General features: G+C 44.8%; 2 protein-coding genes and 1 long non-coding RNA gene across 5 annotated transcripts in view; all 3 read left to right on the top strand.

Moving 5' to 3' along the window:
- Positions 1–6,411, top strand: part of LOC109524587 (major histocompatibility complex class I-related gene protein-like) — a 9,539-nt gene extending 3,128 nt beyond the window's left edge. The window contains exons 4-7 of the mRNA XM_019884567.1: positions 4,499–4,807; positions 5,786–5,899; positions 5,977–5,994; positions 6,133–6,411. Of these exons, the coding sequence (XP_019740126.1) occupies positions 4,499–4,807; positions 5,786–5,899; positions 5,977–5,994; positions 6,133–6,203 (512 nt within the window). The 3' untranslated portion in view covers positions 6,204–6,411. The remainder of the gene's footprint in view (positions 1–4,498; positions 4,808–5,785; positions 5,900–5,976; positions 5,995–6,132) is intronic.
- On the top strand, positions 1,459–2,110 carry LOC109524612 (uncharacterized). Its single transcript, XR_002169982.1, has 3 exons — positions 1,459–1,591; positions 1,669–1,686; positions 1,825–2,110. It is a non-coding gene; the product is annotated as an uncharacterized LOC109524612 (long non-coding RNA).
- Positions 6,412–6,643: 232 nt separating the features above from the next.
- Positions 6,644–12,871, top strand: LOC109524583 (major histocompatibility complex class I-related gene protein-like). Of its 3 annotated transcripts, XM_019884560.1 has the most exons (8): positions 6,644–8,506; positions 9,135–9,257; positions 10,721–10,987; positions 11,067–11,345; positions 11,678–11,986; positions 12,323–12,436; positions 12,514–12,531; positions 12,652–12,871. In XM_019884560.1, exons 2-8 carry the CDS (start codon positions 9,200–9,202, stop codon positions 12,741–12,743), a joined length of 1,137 nt encoding a protein of 378 aa, XP_019740119.1. In that variant the 5' UTR covers positions 6,644–8,506; positions 9,135–9,199; the 3' UTR covers positions 12,744–12,871. The 3 variants fall into 3 exon arrangements, with proteins under 3 accessions (XP_019740119.1, XP_019740120.1, XP_019740121.1); XM_019884561.1 differs by lacking the exon at positions 6,644–8,506 and having other exon boundaries at positions 12,326–12,436; XM_019884562.1 differs by lacking the exon at positions 6,644–8,506 and having other exon boundaries at positions 12,329–12,436.
- The last annotated feature ends 2,787 nt before the right edge of the window (positions 12,872–15,658 follow it).

Below are 15,658 nucleotides of genomic sequence, written 5' to 3' on the forward strand. Positions count from 1 at the left end.
TCGGTGTCATGATTCGGTTTGGGACCAACAGGTGGCACTGTAGGGCTTTCCCTGCAGCTGCACACCTGTTGGTCATTATGTAATTAGTGCTTTAAAAGGACTCCCAGCCCGAGCACTCATTGTCGCGTGTGTTTGCTCTTGGCGACTGTCATGTTTGTTTCAGTCAGGTTTTGGTCATTGTTTTATCTTCAGTCATGGTTTTTGTTTGATACTTTGGATATTGTTTGTTTGGGATTTAGTTTCCTGTGTTTTATCAAAACACTTCTTTCAAGTACACCCAGCTCCTCCTTCCTGCCTGCTTTTTGGGGTCCACCACCACCATGCAAATGTGACACTCAGAGCCTCCGCTTAGTTCTCGGTGCCGCCAATCGTGTGTGGTGGGCAGAGCTGAGGCACCGGGCAGGTGTGTTGGGATGGAGGAGCTCAGAGAGTTTAAGGTGGGGCCAGGGCATTTCAAGATTTGAAAACAAATAACAGGATCTTAAATAGTACGCTCAAATGAATAAGGAGCCAGTGAAGGGATGCCAGAGTAGGAGTTCTGTGCTCCCTCTTACGAGTAGCAGTCAAGAGATGAGCAGCAGCATTCTGGACCAACTGGAGGGGCTTCACAGAGTTTTGGCTGACTCCAAAGTCAAGTGCATGACAGTAATGTAGCCGAGATGTGACGGAGGCATGAATTACTGTTCCAAAGTGTTCTTCAGAAAAGAGAGGCTGGACCTTAGCCAGCTGTCGAAGATGAAAGAAGCCGGATTGGCCAACGCCACCAATTTGCGGGTCCAATTTCCAATCATTGTCCAGTTTAAGACCCAAGTTGGAGACTGGCGGCTTTAGATAAGGAGCCTGGGGGCCCAAGTCTGCAGGATGTGATGTGCAAGGGCCACTGGGACCAAACACATCCAACGGAGAACATCCAAGGTGTTCCCAGAGCAGCTGTGAGACTCGTCCCTCCACTGGTGTCTGTCCCTCCGCCAGAGAGGAGACCGGGAGGCATGCTGAACTGAATGACCTCAGCCAGTTCCTCTCAAAGTCCCTCTGGGATGATCAAGCTCCTCCCCCTATCTCAGGGTCGACTCAGACACCCTGTCCAAGAATCATTTGGGATTCTTGTACAGTGGTACCTTTAAATGTATACATAAATAATTCAATAAAATCAACCAAGTGCCAGCTGACGTTGCTTGAACATTGTGAAATGAATAGAAAAAGGAAAAAAAAGCGATTGTGATTCATGTGCCCTGGTTCCCGTTGCTCGGTGTCACTGCTGTCCAGTTTTTATGATCCCAATATCTCAATGAAAGACTGAAGTTTTTGTACTTGACTTCCCACTGACGCTCATGTGAAGCACAAGTCTCCAGCTTACGGCGTCAGACGTTCACCATAATTGATGCACATCACAAACGCCAATCACACTTGATAGAATGGCTGCAAAGTGAGGGTTTCCTCTTCCTCACGTGCTGTTTTTCATCCTCTTTTGCTGAAGAAGAAGAAAAAAAGAGGAGGACTGTTGCCATCGCCGCCTCGTTGGTGGCCGTCGCTCTGGTGCTCGTCCTCGTGGCCATCGTCGTCGTCATCAAGTGTCATCCACGCAAAGCAGGTGAGCGACACAAGTCACTTCCAAAGACACCAGTCTTCGCTCTCTGCCATTCAATCTCACCTTGTCCTTCTTTTCAGACGATTACGCACCAGCGAGTAAGTCCAATCTTTTCTTCATTTGAATTTTGAACATTTTTTGAACGAATTGACCTGTGTTGTCGTCATCAAGTTGAGCCCGTGAATGGCTTCGTGTGGCACATGTCACTTCACGAGTGCGACTTTGTGCTTTTCAAGGTGCCGAAGTGCCGAGCTCGCCGAAAAGGTCAAAAGCGGTGCAAAACACAGCGGCCGGCGCAACACCGTGACAACGTTTCATGGACACGATAAAGAACTTATGCCTCTGGGTTTTGTGATCATGTCTGTCTGCACATGTTGCTCCAAGGTCTGCTCCAAGGGCCACAGCAGCTATCCATGCTAATCGTTGGGCCACAACGGCGGTTTCCATTATTTGTGAGCCTTCAGCTATCGGTGTCTTTCTGAAAGAAAAGTTGTTTGTTTATTTTAAACACACAAAATGCAATTCTCTTAGTTTTTTTGTCTAGTTTGACGGTAAACTATGAGTGTCATTAAACAGCCTGAATTGTCTTATTTTGGGGGGTGTTCGACAAACACAATGTTATCATGTTTCAAAGTTTCAGGGGCCATCAAACACAGGGCCAAACAGGGGCCATTTTTGTGAAGCTTTTAACGTGCACTTATTGTAAAAGACTTGGAATGTTTGATTTGATTTATAGCAAACATTAGCCATGAACATTTCTTTCACAAGACGTCATCGTTTATCATGCCATCGACAGTCAGGGCATCATGAGTTGGAATGCAAAAATTCATCAAATAGGAAGGCATCAAAGTAAAAAGCAATGCTTGAAACCGTGAAGAATGCTGACATGGTTTTAACTTCTCCAAGTCGGACACATTGACATGATAAAATATGGTTGCAAAGATCCGACATAGATATATTTCTTTGTACCATTGAAGTCAGCTGGTATCGGCTTCAGCACGCCGACAACGCGAGTGAGAAAACGTCACAAAGTTGATGGGTGGATGTTTAATTTTTCTGTTGTCTTCCGCGTGCGCACAAAAACCAAGACGCAGTTTGCCCTCATACCTGTGTGCCAAGTAATTACACAACTAAAGGCGTCTCTTCCCTTTTCATGCAGAGCTCGAGACACAGAGACACAAACACACACACATGCACACGTCTCCGACCTTTTTATTTCATTTCCTGCATGCCACGCCGAGCTAGATTTTATTGTGTCGGCTTTCTGTGTGGGACTAAAACAAAACTAAATCATCTTTTTACTTTTTGTTTTTTAAAATTAATTCCTGCTGATCATGATTGTGAACTGGCTTGCATTTGTTGTGATTGTTGAAATAGAGAGCGTGATGCCTGGTAAGTCCACTTGCTTGACAAGTTTATCTACACGTCTTTCCATGATGCTACCTTGTGTTTCATTTTGAACGTCAAGATGACCGCCAGGGTGATCGGAGGCACCAAGTGCTCAAGTCGCGACTTAAAAGATGCGTGTAAAGTTCGTACTTCATGCTCCACTTGAGTTGTTGTGTGTGGCAAGTTGTTGGCATCTCATTTTTGGGACATTTGTGTCTTTGAAACAAGTATTTTTGACACGCACGCCGACACGGTGGCGCACCTGCCGGCAATTGACGCCTCCGGAGAAAATGACTGCAAGCTGGTTGGTGCGCCATTCGAGGCATTCAACTTGATATCGCTGGCAATATTGATTCCATCCAGACCAATTTGGCTGCTCTCATGGAGAGTTGGAGAAAAGTCAGCTCAAAAGAAGATCCTCGGCAAAGTGGATCAAGCATCGGGAATTTGAAAGTGACATGAACTTAACTATGGCGAGCGTTTTTGTTTTATTCTTGAAATCCAGATAGATGTTTGAATCTCATGTTGATGTTTTGTTTGTTTGTTTGTTTGTTTTTTCTTTCAGCAATCCACTCAATAGAGAAATTCATCACGGTTTCAACTGGAATTGCCAACTTACCAGACCATGTGTGTATCATTTATGTCGACGACATTGCTGTGATGTACTATGACAGCAAGAGCAAGACACTGGAAGCCAGAAATAACTGGATGACAGAAGCCACAGCAGACGAGCTAGACTTTTGGGAAAAGGGGAGAAACGTCGCCATGGTTGTTGAGGATTTGGGCAGATCTTTGCTGGAAACCATGAGAAAGACTTTCAACCAATCTGAAGGTCCGCTTTACTTTTCGTGGACTTTTTCGGCGCTGATCAGATTTCCGTTTGCCTTCCAACGCTTTTGTCATCCTTTCAGGTGTCCACTTTGGGCAGGCGAGGTTTGGCTGCGAATGGGATGACCAGACCGATGCTCTCGATGCTTGGGAAAAGATTAAATATGAGGACGAGCACGTCCTGTTGTTGGAAGCGAATACATTCACATGGACCGTAGAGGGCCCGCAGGGTCTCGCCATCAAACACAAGTTTGACTTGAACGAGATTCAAAGGCACCTCACGGAGCATTACCACACGGAGGTTTGTCATTATTTTTTGAAGAAGCTGGTGAACGATGGGCGGAGCATCCTCATGAGAACAGGTAATGATCACATGATGTCCTTTGACCGTTGCAAGCCGAGATGGGCACTTGACTCTATTTTGCCTCTTCGTCCTCCGACCTCCATCCGCGACCTGGGTACCCTGCCGTCATCGGCCCTCCGTCCTTATTTCTGTAATCATCGTCCTCCGTCCCCATCTGTCCTTGTCCTTTTAGAGCGCTTCCTACCCAGTAAATACCCCCCACCCCCAATTTTGTTGTGTGAATGGCAAAAGGTGGAAGCACAGGTTCATCTTTATTTGAAGCAAGCCTTGCTGGTTGAACAAAATCCATTGCCTCTGTCTTATCTCATGTCATGTCACTTTCTGTGCAGAGCTTCCCAAGGTGTCTCTTCTTCAGAAGATGCCGTCCTCTCCGGTCACCTGCCACGCGACAGGTTTCTACCCATACGTGGCCGACCTTTTCTGGAGGAAAGACGGCGAGCAGCTCCACGAGGGCGTGGATTATGGCCAAACTCTGCCCAACCACGACGGAACCTTCCAGATGACGGTGGACCTGAAACTGGAGGTGACGGATGAGGTGGAGGGCCAGTACGAGTGCTTGTTTCACCCGGCTGGTGTTCAGGACGAAATTGTCATCAAGCTGGAGAGAGGAAACATCCTGAGCAACGCGCGCATTGAAGGTGAGGAACATGTGTTCGGGGAGGCCCACACTTCTTGGCCTTCGGCCACCTCCTTCATCTTCACCAGGAGAACTCAGCTCAACTTTATTCCTCGAGCACTTGAAAACAACCACCGCTGTAGACAAAGTGCCGTGGATCGAGCAAAATTCAAATGTACAACAACAAACAAACAAACAGTCAATCTAACAATTAAATCTCATGCTGAGTTAAACGCCAAAGAATAAAAAACAGTTTTTTGAATACGAGTTTTTGAGATATGCGGCGAGGGGGCTTGCCCAACGTTCCTTCCAAAGAGAGGGAGCGGCAACGGAAAAGGCTCCATCCCCTCGGAGCCTCCGCTTTGTTCTCGGTGCCTTCAATAGTGTGTGGTGGGCAGAGCTGAGGCACCGGGCAGGTGCGTAGCGGCGGAGGAGCTCAGAGAGTTTAAGGTGGGGCCAGGCCATTTCAAGATTTGAAAACAAATAACAGGATCTTAAATAGAACGCTGAAATATGTCAGGAGCCAGCGACACACACTTGATATCAATCACTCAACTCAACTCAACTGTATTTATGGAGCACTTTCAACCAGCCATCGCTGCATACAAAGTGCTGTACATGGAGCAATTTAACATATACAATAAACAGTAAAACAAATCGGTAACAAAGATGGTAGAAAGCACCAAACAGTCAAACCAACAAATCTAAGTCATGCTGAGTCGAAGGCCAAAGAATACAAGTGAGTTTTGAGGAGGGTTTTGAAGATGGGCATCTAGGAGGCTTGCCGAATGTTCAGTGGGAGGTCATTCCAGAGAGAGGGACCAGCCGACGCTCATGTGAAGCACAAGTCTCCAGCTTACGGCGTCAGACGTTCACCATAATTGATGCACATCACAAACGCCAATCACACTTGGTAGATCGGATCACACTTTGATAGAATGGCTGCAAAGTGAGGGTTTCCTCTTCCTCACGTGCTGTTTTTCATCCTCTTTTGCTGAAGAAGAAGAAAAGAAGAGGAGGACTGTTGCCATCGCCGCCTCGTTGGTGGCCGTCGCTCTGGTGCTCGTCCTCGTGGCCATCGTCGTCGTCATCAAGTGTCATCCACGCAAACCAGGTGAGCCACACAAATCGCTTCCAAAGACACCAGTCTTTGCTCTCTGCCATTCAATCTCACCTTGTCCTTCTTTTCAGACGATTACGCACCAGCGAGTAAGTCCAATCTTTTCTTCATTTGAATTTTGAACATTTTTTGAACGAATTGACCTGTGTTGTCGTCATCAAGTTGAGCCCGTGAATGGCTTCGTGTGGCACATGTCACTTCACGAGTGCGACTTTGTGCTTTTCAAGGTGCCGAAGTGCCGAGCTCGCCGAAAAGGTCAAAAGCGGTGCAAAACACAGCGGCCGGCGCAACACCGTGACAACGTTTCATGGACACGATAAAGAACTTATGCCTCTGGGTTTTGTGATCATGTCTGTCTGCACATGTTGCTCCAAGGTCTGCTCCAAGGGCCACAGCAGCTATCCATGCTAATCGTTGGGCCACAACGGCGGTTTCCATTATTTGTGAGCCTTCAGCTATCAGTGTCTTTCTTAAAGAAAAGTTGGGTTTTTTTTAAACACACAAAATGCAACTCTCTTCGTTTTTTGTCGAGTTTGACGGTAAACTATGAGTGTCATTAACCAGCCTGAATTGTCTTATTTTGGGGGGGGTGTTCGAGGATAGACAAACACAATGTTATCATGTTTTAAAGTTTCATTTTGTTACATGCTTGATTGACCTCGAACGCGTGTGTTCACACATCTTGCACACAATGAAGCACAGAGAATCAGGAGTCAGTTGGAGGTAAAGGGACCCACACGCGCATGTTAACTGACAACTTGGAAAGGAAGATTAAACTTTGGGCGAAAGGGAGTACTCGGTACGCTCCATCATCAGAAAGGGTCACGGGCCAGGTTACAGATGTCTCAGTTCATGGAAAGGCCACTCGTTAAAATGTCTTTGTTTCTGTTGGTTTATGGATGTGGGTGCTGGTACTCGGGGAATGCCTTGGCCTTCAGGGGCGCACTGAGGGGCGACCCATTGGGGCCGTCCAGGGGCGTGGTATGTAAATGAAGATGGGAGTGTTTTTCGGATATATTACTTGTAATTTGCATACACAATCAAGAAAAAGCTGGCAGAGGCTATCTTTGGGGCGTTTTGCATGCAGGAGACACGATTGGCTGTGTTGCTCATTGTTCCAATGACCCCCGATCAGAAGCAGATATTCTCAAACAGATGGGCGACAGTGAATTTCTCAGCTGTTTTTGCCCATGCCACCAAATATATGCGCAGCGTGATGCCAGTTTCATCATTTCTAGAATTCGCCGTGAAAAAAAGTGATTTTTGTTTTTTATTTTATTTTTTTGGAGTGAGAACTTTCATTGCTTTGTTACGATAATGTCAGAGCTACGTGCACAATTCTTGCTGATGCGTGAAGGTGATCTTGGCGATTTAGTTCTTTTGGTGGCTAGAATTGTCAATAGTGCAGCTAAAGTATACAGATAGATCATTTGTTCGTCCCATGAGGGAAATTAAATTTGGGAAAGAGGCAGGGCAAAACAACAAAACAAAATAACCCCCCCCTAATGTTATTGAAAAATGTCCACTCAGAGAGTTGCCTTTAACACACTCAGAGAGTTGCCTTCAACAAAGAGGTGCTTTACTTGTCGCTTGGGAACTGTACAGGCCAGCGTAACTGTAACGTCGACACGTTCTTCTTTCAAATGCACTCGGTCGGTTGCTATGGTAACCCGATAGCAGCTCTTTACTGCATGTCGAACTGCTGTCGTAAAGTTCAATGCATATACTGTCGTCCTTACATGACATGTCCCCCTTTTTTTCTGTTGTTTTGTTCATAACATTTTATAACAACACAAAATTGCTTTCCTCAGCGCAAAAATATCTTAACTTGTTGAATATACAAACAGCAACACAATCAGCGAGTGATTGTGCTGGGGTGCCGGCGAGGTAGACCCTTGTGAGGATAAAGCCAACCGGAAAATGGATGGATGGATGTTCGAAGAAATCATCCATTTTTTTCGATGACACTCTAAGACCGTTCACTTTGTCACAGGTAACACAAAGATTAGATTTTTTTGTTTGTTTGTTTTCTTCTAAATATTTTGAACAGCTCATAAACCTCCAACATGGTGACTGTTTAACAGGAGAGGAAAGGTAAAAAAAAAACAACAAAAAAGCCCGTCAACGTGTTCGGTGGTGGCTTCAAAAACTGCTTTACATCAACCGTGAAAGTGTCATCGTCTCCGTTGGTTCGTTACAATGGCGGGCCTGGAATTTGGCGCCTTGCACACCTTTTTTTTTTTCTTTTTGCCTGACGTATTAGATTTCCCGTTTTGTTGGCAGTCCTTGAAAGCACCTTGTGCTGAGTCAAAAGTGAAAGTGAAACTCTCTTTCCCAAAGTACCTCTGATATCATCTTCCTTTTCTTCGATGCCCGTCTTCCCGAACGTTTATTATGGTGTGTAAAAAACAAACGATACGTTTAATGACATTTCGCCGCTGGTGTCAAGTGCTCGTGCTCATCGCCCATGTGTCACATGTCAGTTTGTACCAGGGGCGAAGCTGTGGTTGCCCGGAAAAGAACTGGATAAACAGGATGAAAAGTGATCGGTAGGTCGATGAGAAGTTCTGGCTAACGGCCCTTCCCACACAGCAGCACTACGTTGGGCCACTTAAACAGTCAGAATAGCTCTTCGTGTAAAAAACATGAGCCATGAACATTTCTTTCACAAGAAGTCATCGTTTATCATGCCATCGACAGTCAGAGCTTCGTGAGTTAAAATGCACGAATATACCAGTCGTGCCTGAAACATTCATCATATAGGAAGGCACCAAAGTAAAAAGCAATGCTTGAAACCGTGAAGAATGCTGACATGGTTGTAACTTCTCCAAGTCAGACACATTGACATGATAAAATATAGTTGTATCGATCCGATATAGATATATTTCTTTGTACCATTGAAGTCAGCTGGTATCGGCTTCAGCACGCCGACAGCGCGAGTAAGAAACAGCCACAAAGTTGACGGGTGGACTTTTCGTTTTTCTGTTGTCTTCCGCGTACAACAACCAAGACGTAGTTTTCCCTCATACCTGTGGCTTTTTCCGAGTGCCAAGTAATGACATAACTGAAGGCGTCTCTTCCCTTTTCATGCAGAGCTCGACACACACACACACACACACACACACACACACACACACACACACACACACACACATGCACACGTCTCCGACCTTTTCCAGCATTTCCTGCATGTCATGCAGAGCTAGATTTTTTTGTGTTGGCTTTCGGTGTGGGACTAAAACAAAACAAAATCATCTTTTTTTTAAAATGTTTTTAAATTAATTCCTGCTGATCATGATTGTGAACTGGCTTGCATTTGTTGTGATTGTTCAAACAGACAGCGTGATGCCTGGTAAGTCCACTTGTTTGACAAGTTTATCTGCATGTCTTTCCACTACCTTGTGTTTGGGCTTCACACATTTTATTTTAGGAATTCGTTATTCGTCTTTGCAGTCAGATACCAAGTGACAAAATGGTGTTTACGTTTTGTCATGTTATTGTCGTCAGTGTAATTGTGCTTGAAAGTTTTTGCATGGCGTATTGGTTTCTGGGGAACCTGGGACACAAGATCAGCCGGTCCCGTTTTGTTGTCCGGTTGAGGGTCAGTCACATGTCCATCAGTGGACAGCGAATTTCGGTTTTGGCCAGTGGGTCATTCCAATAAATTTAAGCCACAAGTTCCTCTTTACCTCTCGGATCTTCTTCAACATTTTGATGAGGTGTGGATGGAAATGGAGCAAAAACAAAACAAAACAAAAAGACCTGTGAGGCGAACAGACTTTTAGATCATGAGTGACATCTCTCAATGTAGAATGTCGACGGTTTCACTTTGAAATGGCTGCACTTGCTCACTTTGGTGTCACTCTAAATCTCTTTCATAGTCGGACAATACTTGTAAATGTTCTTTGGTAAAGGAAGCATCATTCCTGTCATTCCGAGCCCCACACTGCCAAGATATGGAAACAAAGGAACCAACCAAACAAAAGAGATTGCAAGGCGATGCAAAATGCTCGGCTGACAACAAAGGTCGCATGTCAACAAACGGGCAACTTCTCCACACGTTTAATAAATAGTGTCCGTGTTTCATTGTGAAATGAACGTTCAGCAAGCTCCCTCGTTGACCACCTTTAAAACTCAGTTTTTTAATCTTTAGCTTTCGACTCAGCAGAAGACGAGATTTTTAGTTTGACTGTTTTTGTGATCTCTACTTGTGAACGTATTGTTTGTTGTATGAATTCTGTTTTTGCTCCATGTACAGCACTTTGCATACAGCGGTGGTTGTTTTCAAGAAATACAGTCGATTTAAGTTTCATTTTGAACATCAAGATGGCCGCCAGGGTGATCGGAGGCACCAAGTGCTCAAGTCGCGACTTAAAAGATGCGTGTAAAGTTCGTACTTCATGCTCCACTTGAGTTGTTGTGTGTGGCAAGTTGTTGGCATCTCATTTTTGGGACATTTGTGTCTTTGAAACAAGTGCTTTTGACACGCACGTCGACACGGTGGCGCACCAGCCGGCAATTGACGCCTCCAGAGAAAATGACTCTGCAAGCTCGTTGGTGCGCCATTCGAGGCATTCAACTTGATATCGCTGGCAATATTGATTCCATCCAGACCAATTTGGCTGCTCTCATGGAGAGTTGGAGAAAAGTCAGCCCAAAAGAAGATCCTCGACAAAGTAGATCAAGCATCGGGAATTTGAAAGTGACATGAACTCAACTATGGCGAGCGTTTTTGTTTTATTTTGAAATCCAGACAGATGTGTGAATCTCATGTTGATGTTTTGTTTCTTTGCTTGTTTTTTCTTTTTCTTTCAGCAATCCACTCACTGGAGAAATTCATCACGGCTTCAACTGGAATTGCCAACTTACCAGACCATGTGTGTGTCGTTTATGTCGACCACATTGCTGTGATGTACTATGACAGCAAGAGCAGGATACTGCAAACCAGAAATAACTGGATTAGAGAAGCCACAGCAGACGATGCAGACTTTTGGGAAAGGGAGAGAACCATCGCCATGATTGTTGAGCGTTCGGGCAGATCTTTGCTGGAAACCGTGAGAAAAACTTTGAACCAATCTGAAGGTCCGCTTTACTTTTCGTGGACTTTTTCGGCGCTGATCAGATTTCCGTTTGCCTTCCAACGCTTTTGTCATCCTTTCAGGTGTCCACTTTGGGCAGGCGAGGTTTGGCTGCGAATGGGATGACCAGACCGATGCTCTCGATGCTTGGGAAAAGATTAAATATGAGGACGAGCACGTCCTGTTGTTCGACGTGAATACATTCACATGGACCATAGAGGGCCCGCAGGGTCTCGCCATCAGACACAAGTTTGTCTTGAACGAGATTGAAAGAGACATCCGTCAGTATTTCTACATGGAGGATTGTCCTTCTTTGTTGAAGAAGCTGGTGAACGACGGGCGGAGTGTCCTCATGAGAACAGGTAATGATCACATGATGTCCTTTGACCGTTGCAAGCCGAGATAGGCACTTGATGCTATTTCGCCAGTTCGTCCTCCGACCTCCATCCAAGACCTGGGTACCCTGCCGTCATCAGCCCTCCGTCCTTATTTCTGTAATCATCGTCCTCCGTCCCCGTCTGTCCTTGTGCTTTTAGAGCGCTTCCATCCCAGTACATACCCCCCCCCCCCCAATTTTATTGCGTGAATGGCAACAGGTGGAAGCACAGGTTCATCTTTATTTGTAGCTGGCCTTGCTGTTTGAACAAAATCCATTGCCTCCGTCTTCTCTCAGGTCATGTCACTTTCTGTGCAGAGCTTCCCAAGGTGTCTCTTCTTCAGAAGATGCCGTCCTCTCCGGTCACCTGCCACGCGACAGGTTTCTACCCAGACGTGGCCGACCTTTTCTGGAGGAAAGACGGTGAGCAGCTCCACGAGGATGTGGATTATGGCCAAACTCTGCCCAACCACGACGGAACCTTCCAGATGATGGCCAACCTGAAAGTGGAGGTGACGGCTGAAGTGGAGGGCCGGTACGAGTGCGTGTTTCAGCTGGCTGGTGTTCAGGACGAAATTGTCATCAAGCTGGAGAGAGGAAACATCCTGAGCAACGCACGCATTGAAGGTGAGGAACATGTGTTCGAGGAGGCCCACACTTCTTGGCGTTCGGCTTCCACACTCCTTCATCTTCACCAGAAGAACTCAACTCGACACTATTTCTCGAGCACTTAAAAACAACCACCGCTGTGCACAAAGTGCCATACATGGAGCAAAAGTCAGATGTACAACAACAAACAATAAATGTATGACAAAGACAGTCGAAAGCACCAAAACAGCTTGCAGCCTCAGACGTTCACCGTAATTGATGCACATCACAAACGCCAATCACACTTGATAGAATGGCTGCAAAGTGAGGGTTTCCTCTTCCTCACGTGCTGTTTTTCATCCTCTTTTGCTGAAGAAGAAGAAAAGAAGAGGAGGACTGTTGCCATCGCCGCCTCGTTGGTAGCCCTCGCTCTGGTGCTCGTCCTCGTGGCCATTGTCGTCGTCATCAAGTGTCATCCACGCAAACCAGGTGAGCGACACAAGTCGTTTCCCAAGACACCTGTCTTCGCTCTCTGCGATTCAATCTCACCTTGTCCTTCCTTTCAGACGATGACGCACCAGCGAGTAAGTCCAATCTTTTCTTCATTTGAATTTTGAACATTTTTTGAACAAATTGACCTGTGTTGTCCTCATCAAGTTGGCCCGTGAATTTTGCTTCACGAGTGCGACTTTGTGCTTTTTAAGGTGCCGGTACAAGACACAGCGGCTGGCGCAACACCATGACGTTTCATGGACACGATCAAGAATATATACCGATGAGCAGCTATCCATGCTAATCGTCAGCCCACAATGGCGGTTTCTATTATTTGTTCGCCTTAGGCTGTTAGTGCCTTTATTCAAGAAAAGTTGTTTGTTTATTTTAAACACACAAAATGCAATTCTCTTCATTTTTTGCATACCTGTCAACTCATACGGTTTAGCCATACTTCAGACGGATTTTGTGGTGAATCTTACGTATATGGCCATATCGCACAAATCATACGGATTCTGAAAATTTCCGTTCCCCCCCCCCCCAACAGGTAGGCTACTCGAATGCTTTCATTTCCAATAACTTTCCAGTAAATCACGTTGTTCCGAGTTGAAAACAGCAGAGTATTCATTGCATACTTCGGTAGTGTACAAGCAAGTTGTACAAGGAAACAAATATATCATTCATATTTCGTGGGTTTTTTTCTGCCGTTATTTTGACATATAAAATGCTTTGGTATGTTAAAAGGATTTTTTGCTCTTTATAAGGATTTTTTTTGGTTGTTTATACAGGTTCGCGCTCCGAAAAGTTGACAGGTATGTTTTTGTTCAGTTTGACTGTAAACTAGGAGTGGCATTAAACTGCTTGAATTGTCTTATGGGGAGCAGGGGGGATGCTCAGTATTTATGGGACGTTTTGCGTGCAGAAGACACACTTGACTGTGTTGCTCATTGTTCAAATGACCCCCGATCGGAAGCAGATATTCTAAAACAGATGGGCGACAGTGAATTTCTCGGCTGTTTTTGCCCATGCCACCAAATATATGCGCAGCATGATGCCAGTTTCATCATTTCTAGAATTCGCCATGAAAAAAAGTGATTTTTTTTTTTTTTTTGCTTTTTGTCGTGAGAACTTTCATTGCTTTGTTACGATAATGTCAGAGCTACGTGCACAATTCTTGCTGATGCGTGAAGGTGATCTTGGCGATTTCGTTCTTTTGGTGGCGAGAATTGTCAACAGTGCAGCTAAAGTATACAGATAGATCATTTGTTCGTCCCATGAGGGAAATTAAATTTGGGAAAGAGGCAGGGCAAAACAACAAAACAAAATAACCCCCCCCTAATGTTATTGAAAAATGTCCACTCAGAGAGTTGCCTTTAACAGAGGGAGGTGCTTTACTTGTCGCTTGGGAGCTGTCCAGCGTAACGGTAACGTCGACACGTTATTCTTTCACATGCAAGAGGTCGGTTGCTGTGTTAACACGACAGCAGATCTTTACGGCATGTCGAACTGCTGTCATAAAGTTAAATACATCAACTGTTGTCCTGATATGACATCTCCCCCTTTTTTTCTGTGTTTTTGTTTTGTTCAGAACAACACAAAATTGCTTTCCTCAGTGCAAAAATATCTTAACTTGTTGAATATACAAACAGCAGCACAATCAGCTTGTGATTGTGCTGGGGTGCCGGTTAGGTTCCGGCACCCTCGCGACCCTTGTGAGGATAAAGCGGAAAGCCGATTGGAAAATGGATGGATGGATGGATGGATGTTAGAAGAAATCACCCATTTTTTTCGATGACACACTAAGACCGTTCACTTTGTCACAGGTAACAGGTAGAGAACTTATCAATGAAAAACTGAAGGAATCTGTTGCACATCTCGGGTGCCTAAAACATTCATCATAAAGGAAGGCACCAAAGTAAAAAGCAATGCTTGAAACCGTGAAGAATGCTGACATGGATGTAACTAATCCAAGTCAGACACATTGACATGATAAAATATGGTTGTATAGATCCGATATAGATATATTTCTTCGTACCATTGAAGTCAGCTGGTATCGGCTTCAGCACGCCGACAACGCGAGTGAGAAAACGTCACAAAGTTGATGGGTGGATGTTTAATTTTTCTGTTGTCTTCCGCGTACAACAACCAAGACGTAGTTTGCCCTCATACCTCTGGCTTTTTCCGGGTGCCAAGTAATGACATAATTGAAGGTGCCTCTTCCCTTTTCATGCACACACGCACATGCACACGTCTCTTACCTTTTCCTTCATTTCCTGCGTGTCATGCCGAGCTAGATTTTATTGTGTCGGCTTTCTGTGTGGGACTAAAACAAAACTAAATCATCTTTTTACTTTTTGTTTTTTAAAATTAATTCCTGCTGATCATGATTGTGAACTGGCTTGCATTTGTTGTGATTGTTCAAACAGACAGCGTGATGCCGGGTAAGTCCACTTGCTTGACAAATTTATCTAAATGTCTTTCCAGGATGCTACCTTGTGTTTGGGCTTCACTCATTTTATTTAAGGAAGTCGTTATTCGTCTTTGCAGTCAGATACCACGTGACAAAATGGTGTTTACGTTTTGTCATGTTATTGTCAGTGTAATTGTGCTTGAAAGTTTTTGCATGGCGTATTGGTTTCTGGGGAATGTGGGACACAAGATCAGCCGGTCCCGTTTTGTTGTCCGGTTGAGGGTCAGTCACATGTCCATCAGTGGACAGCGAATTTCGGTTTTGGCCAGTGGGTCATTCCAATAAATTTAAGCCACAAGTTCCTCTTTACCTCTCGGATCTTCTTCAACATTTTGATGAGGTGTGGATGGAAATGGAGCAAAAACAAAACAAAACAAAAAGACCTGTGAGGCGAACAGACTTTTGGATCATGAGTGACATCTCTCAATGTAGAATGTCGACGGTTTCACTTTGAAATGGCTGCACTTGCTGACTTTGGTGTCACTCTAAATCTCTTTCATAGTCTGACAATACTTGTAAATATTCTTTGGTAAGGGAAGCATCATTCCTGTCATTCGTAGGCCCACACTGCCAAGGTATGTCAACAAATAGTCTTTTTTTTTTTTAAACTTCATAGTTTCCAATTTAATTACACACAAACAGAAAAAAATGTATGAAGTTATGCTCCGCAGCGGCACAAGAATTCATCGGAATATTTTGTCGCAATTTAAAGATTCACATTTCTGCCTTTTGAAAGAAGTATTTTTGAC

The sequence above is a fragment of the Hippocampus comes genome, unplaced genomic scaffold (genome assembly GCF_001891065.2).
Source record: "Hippocampus comes isolate QL1 unplaced genomic scaffold, H_comes_QL1_v1.1 scaffold21, whole genome shotgun sequence".
NCBI classification, from domain to species: Eukaryota; Metazoa; Chordata; class Actinopteri; order Syngnathiformes; family Syngnathidae; genus Hippocampus; species Hippocampus comes.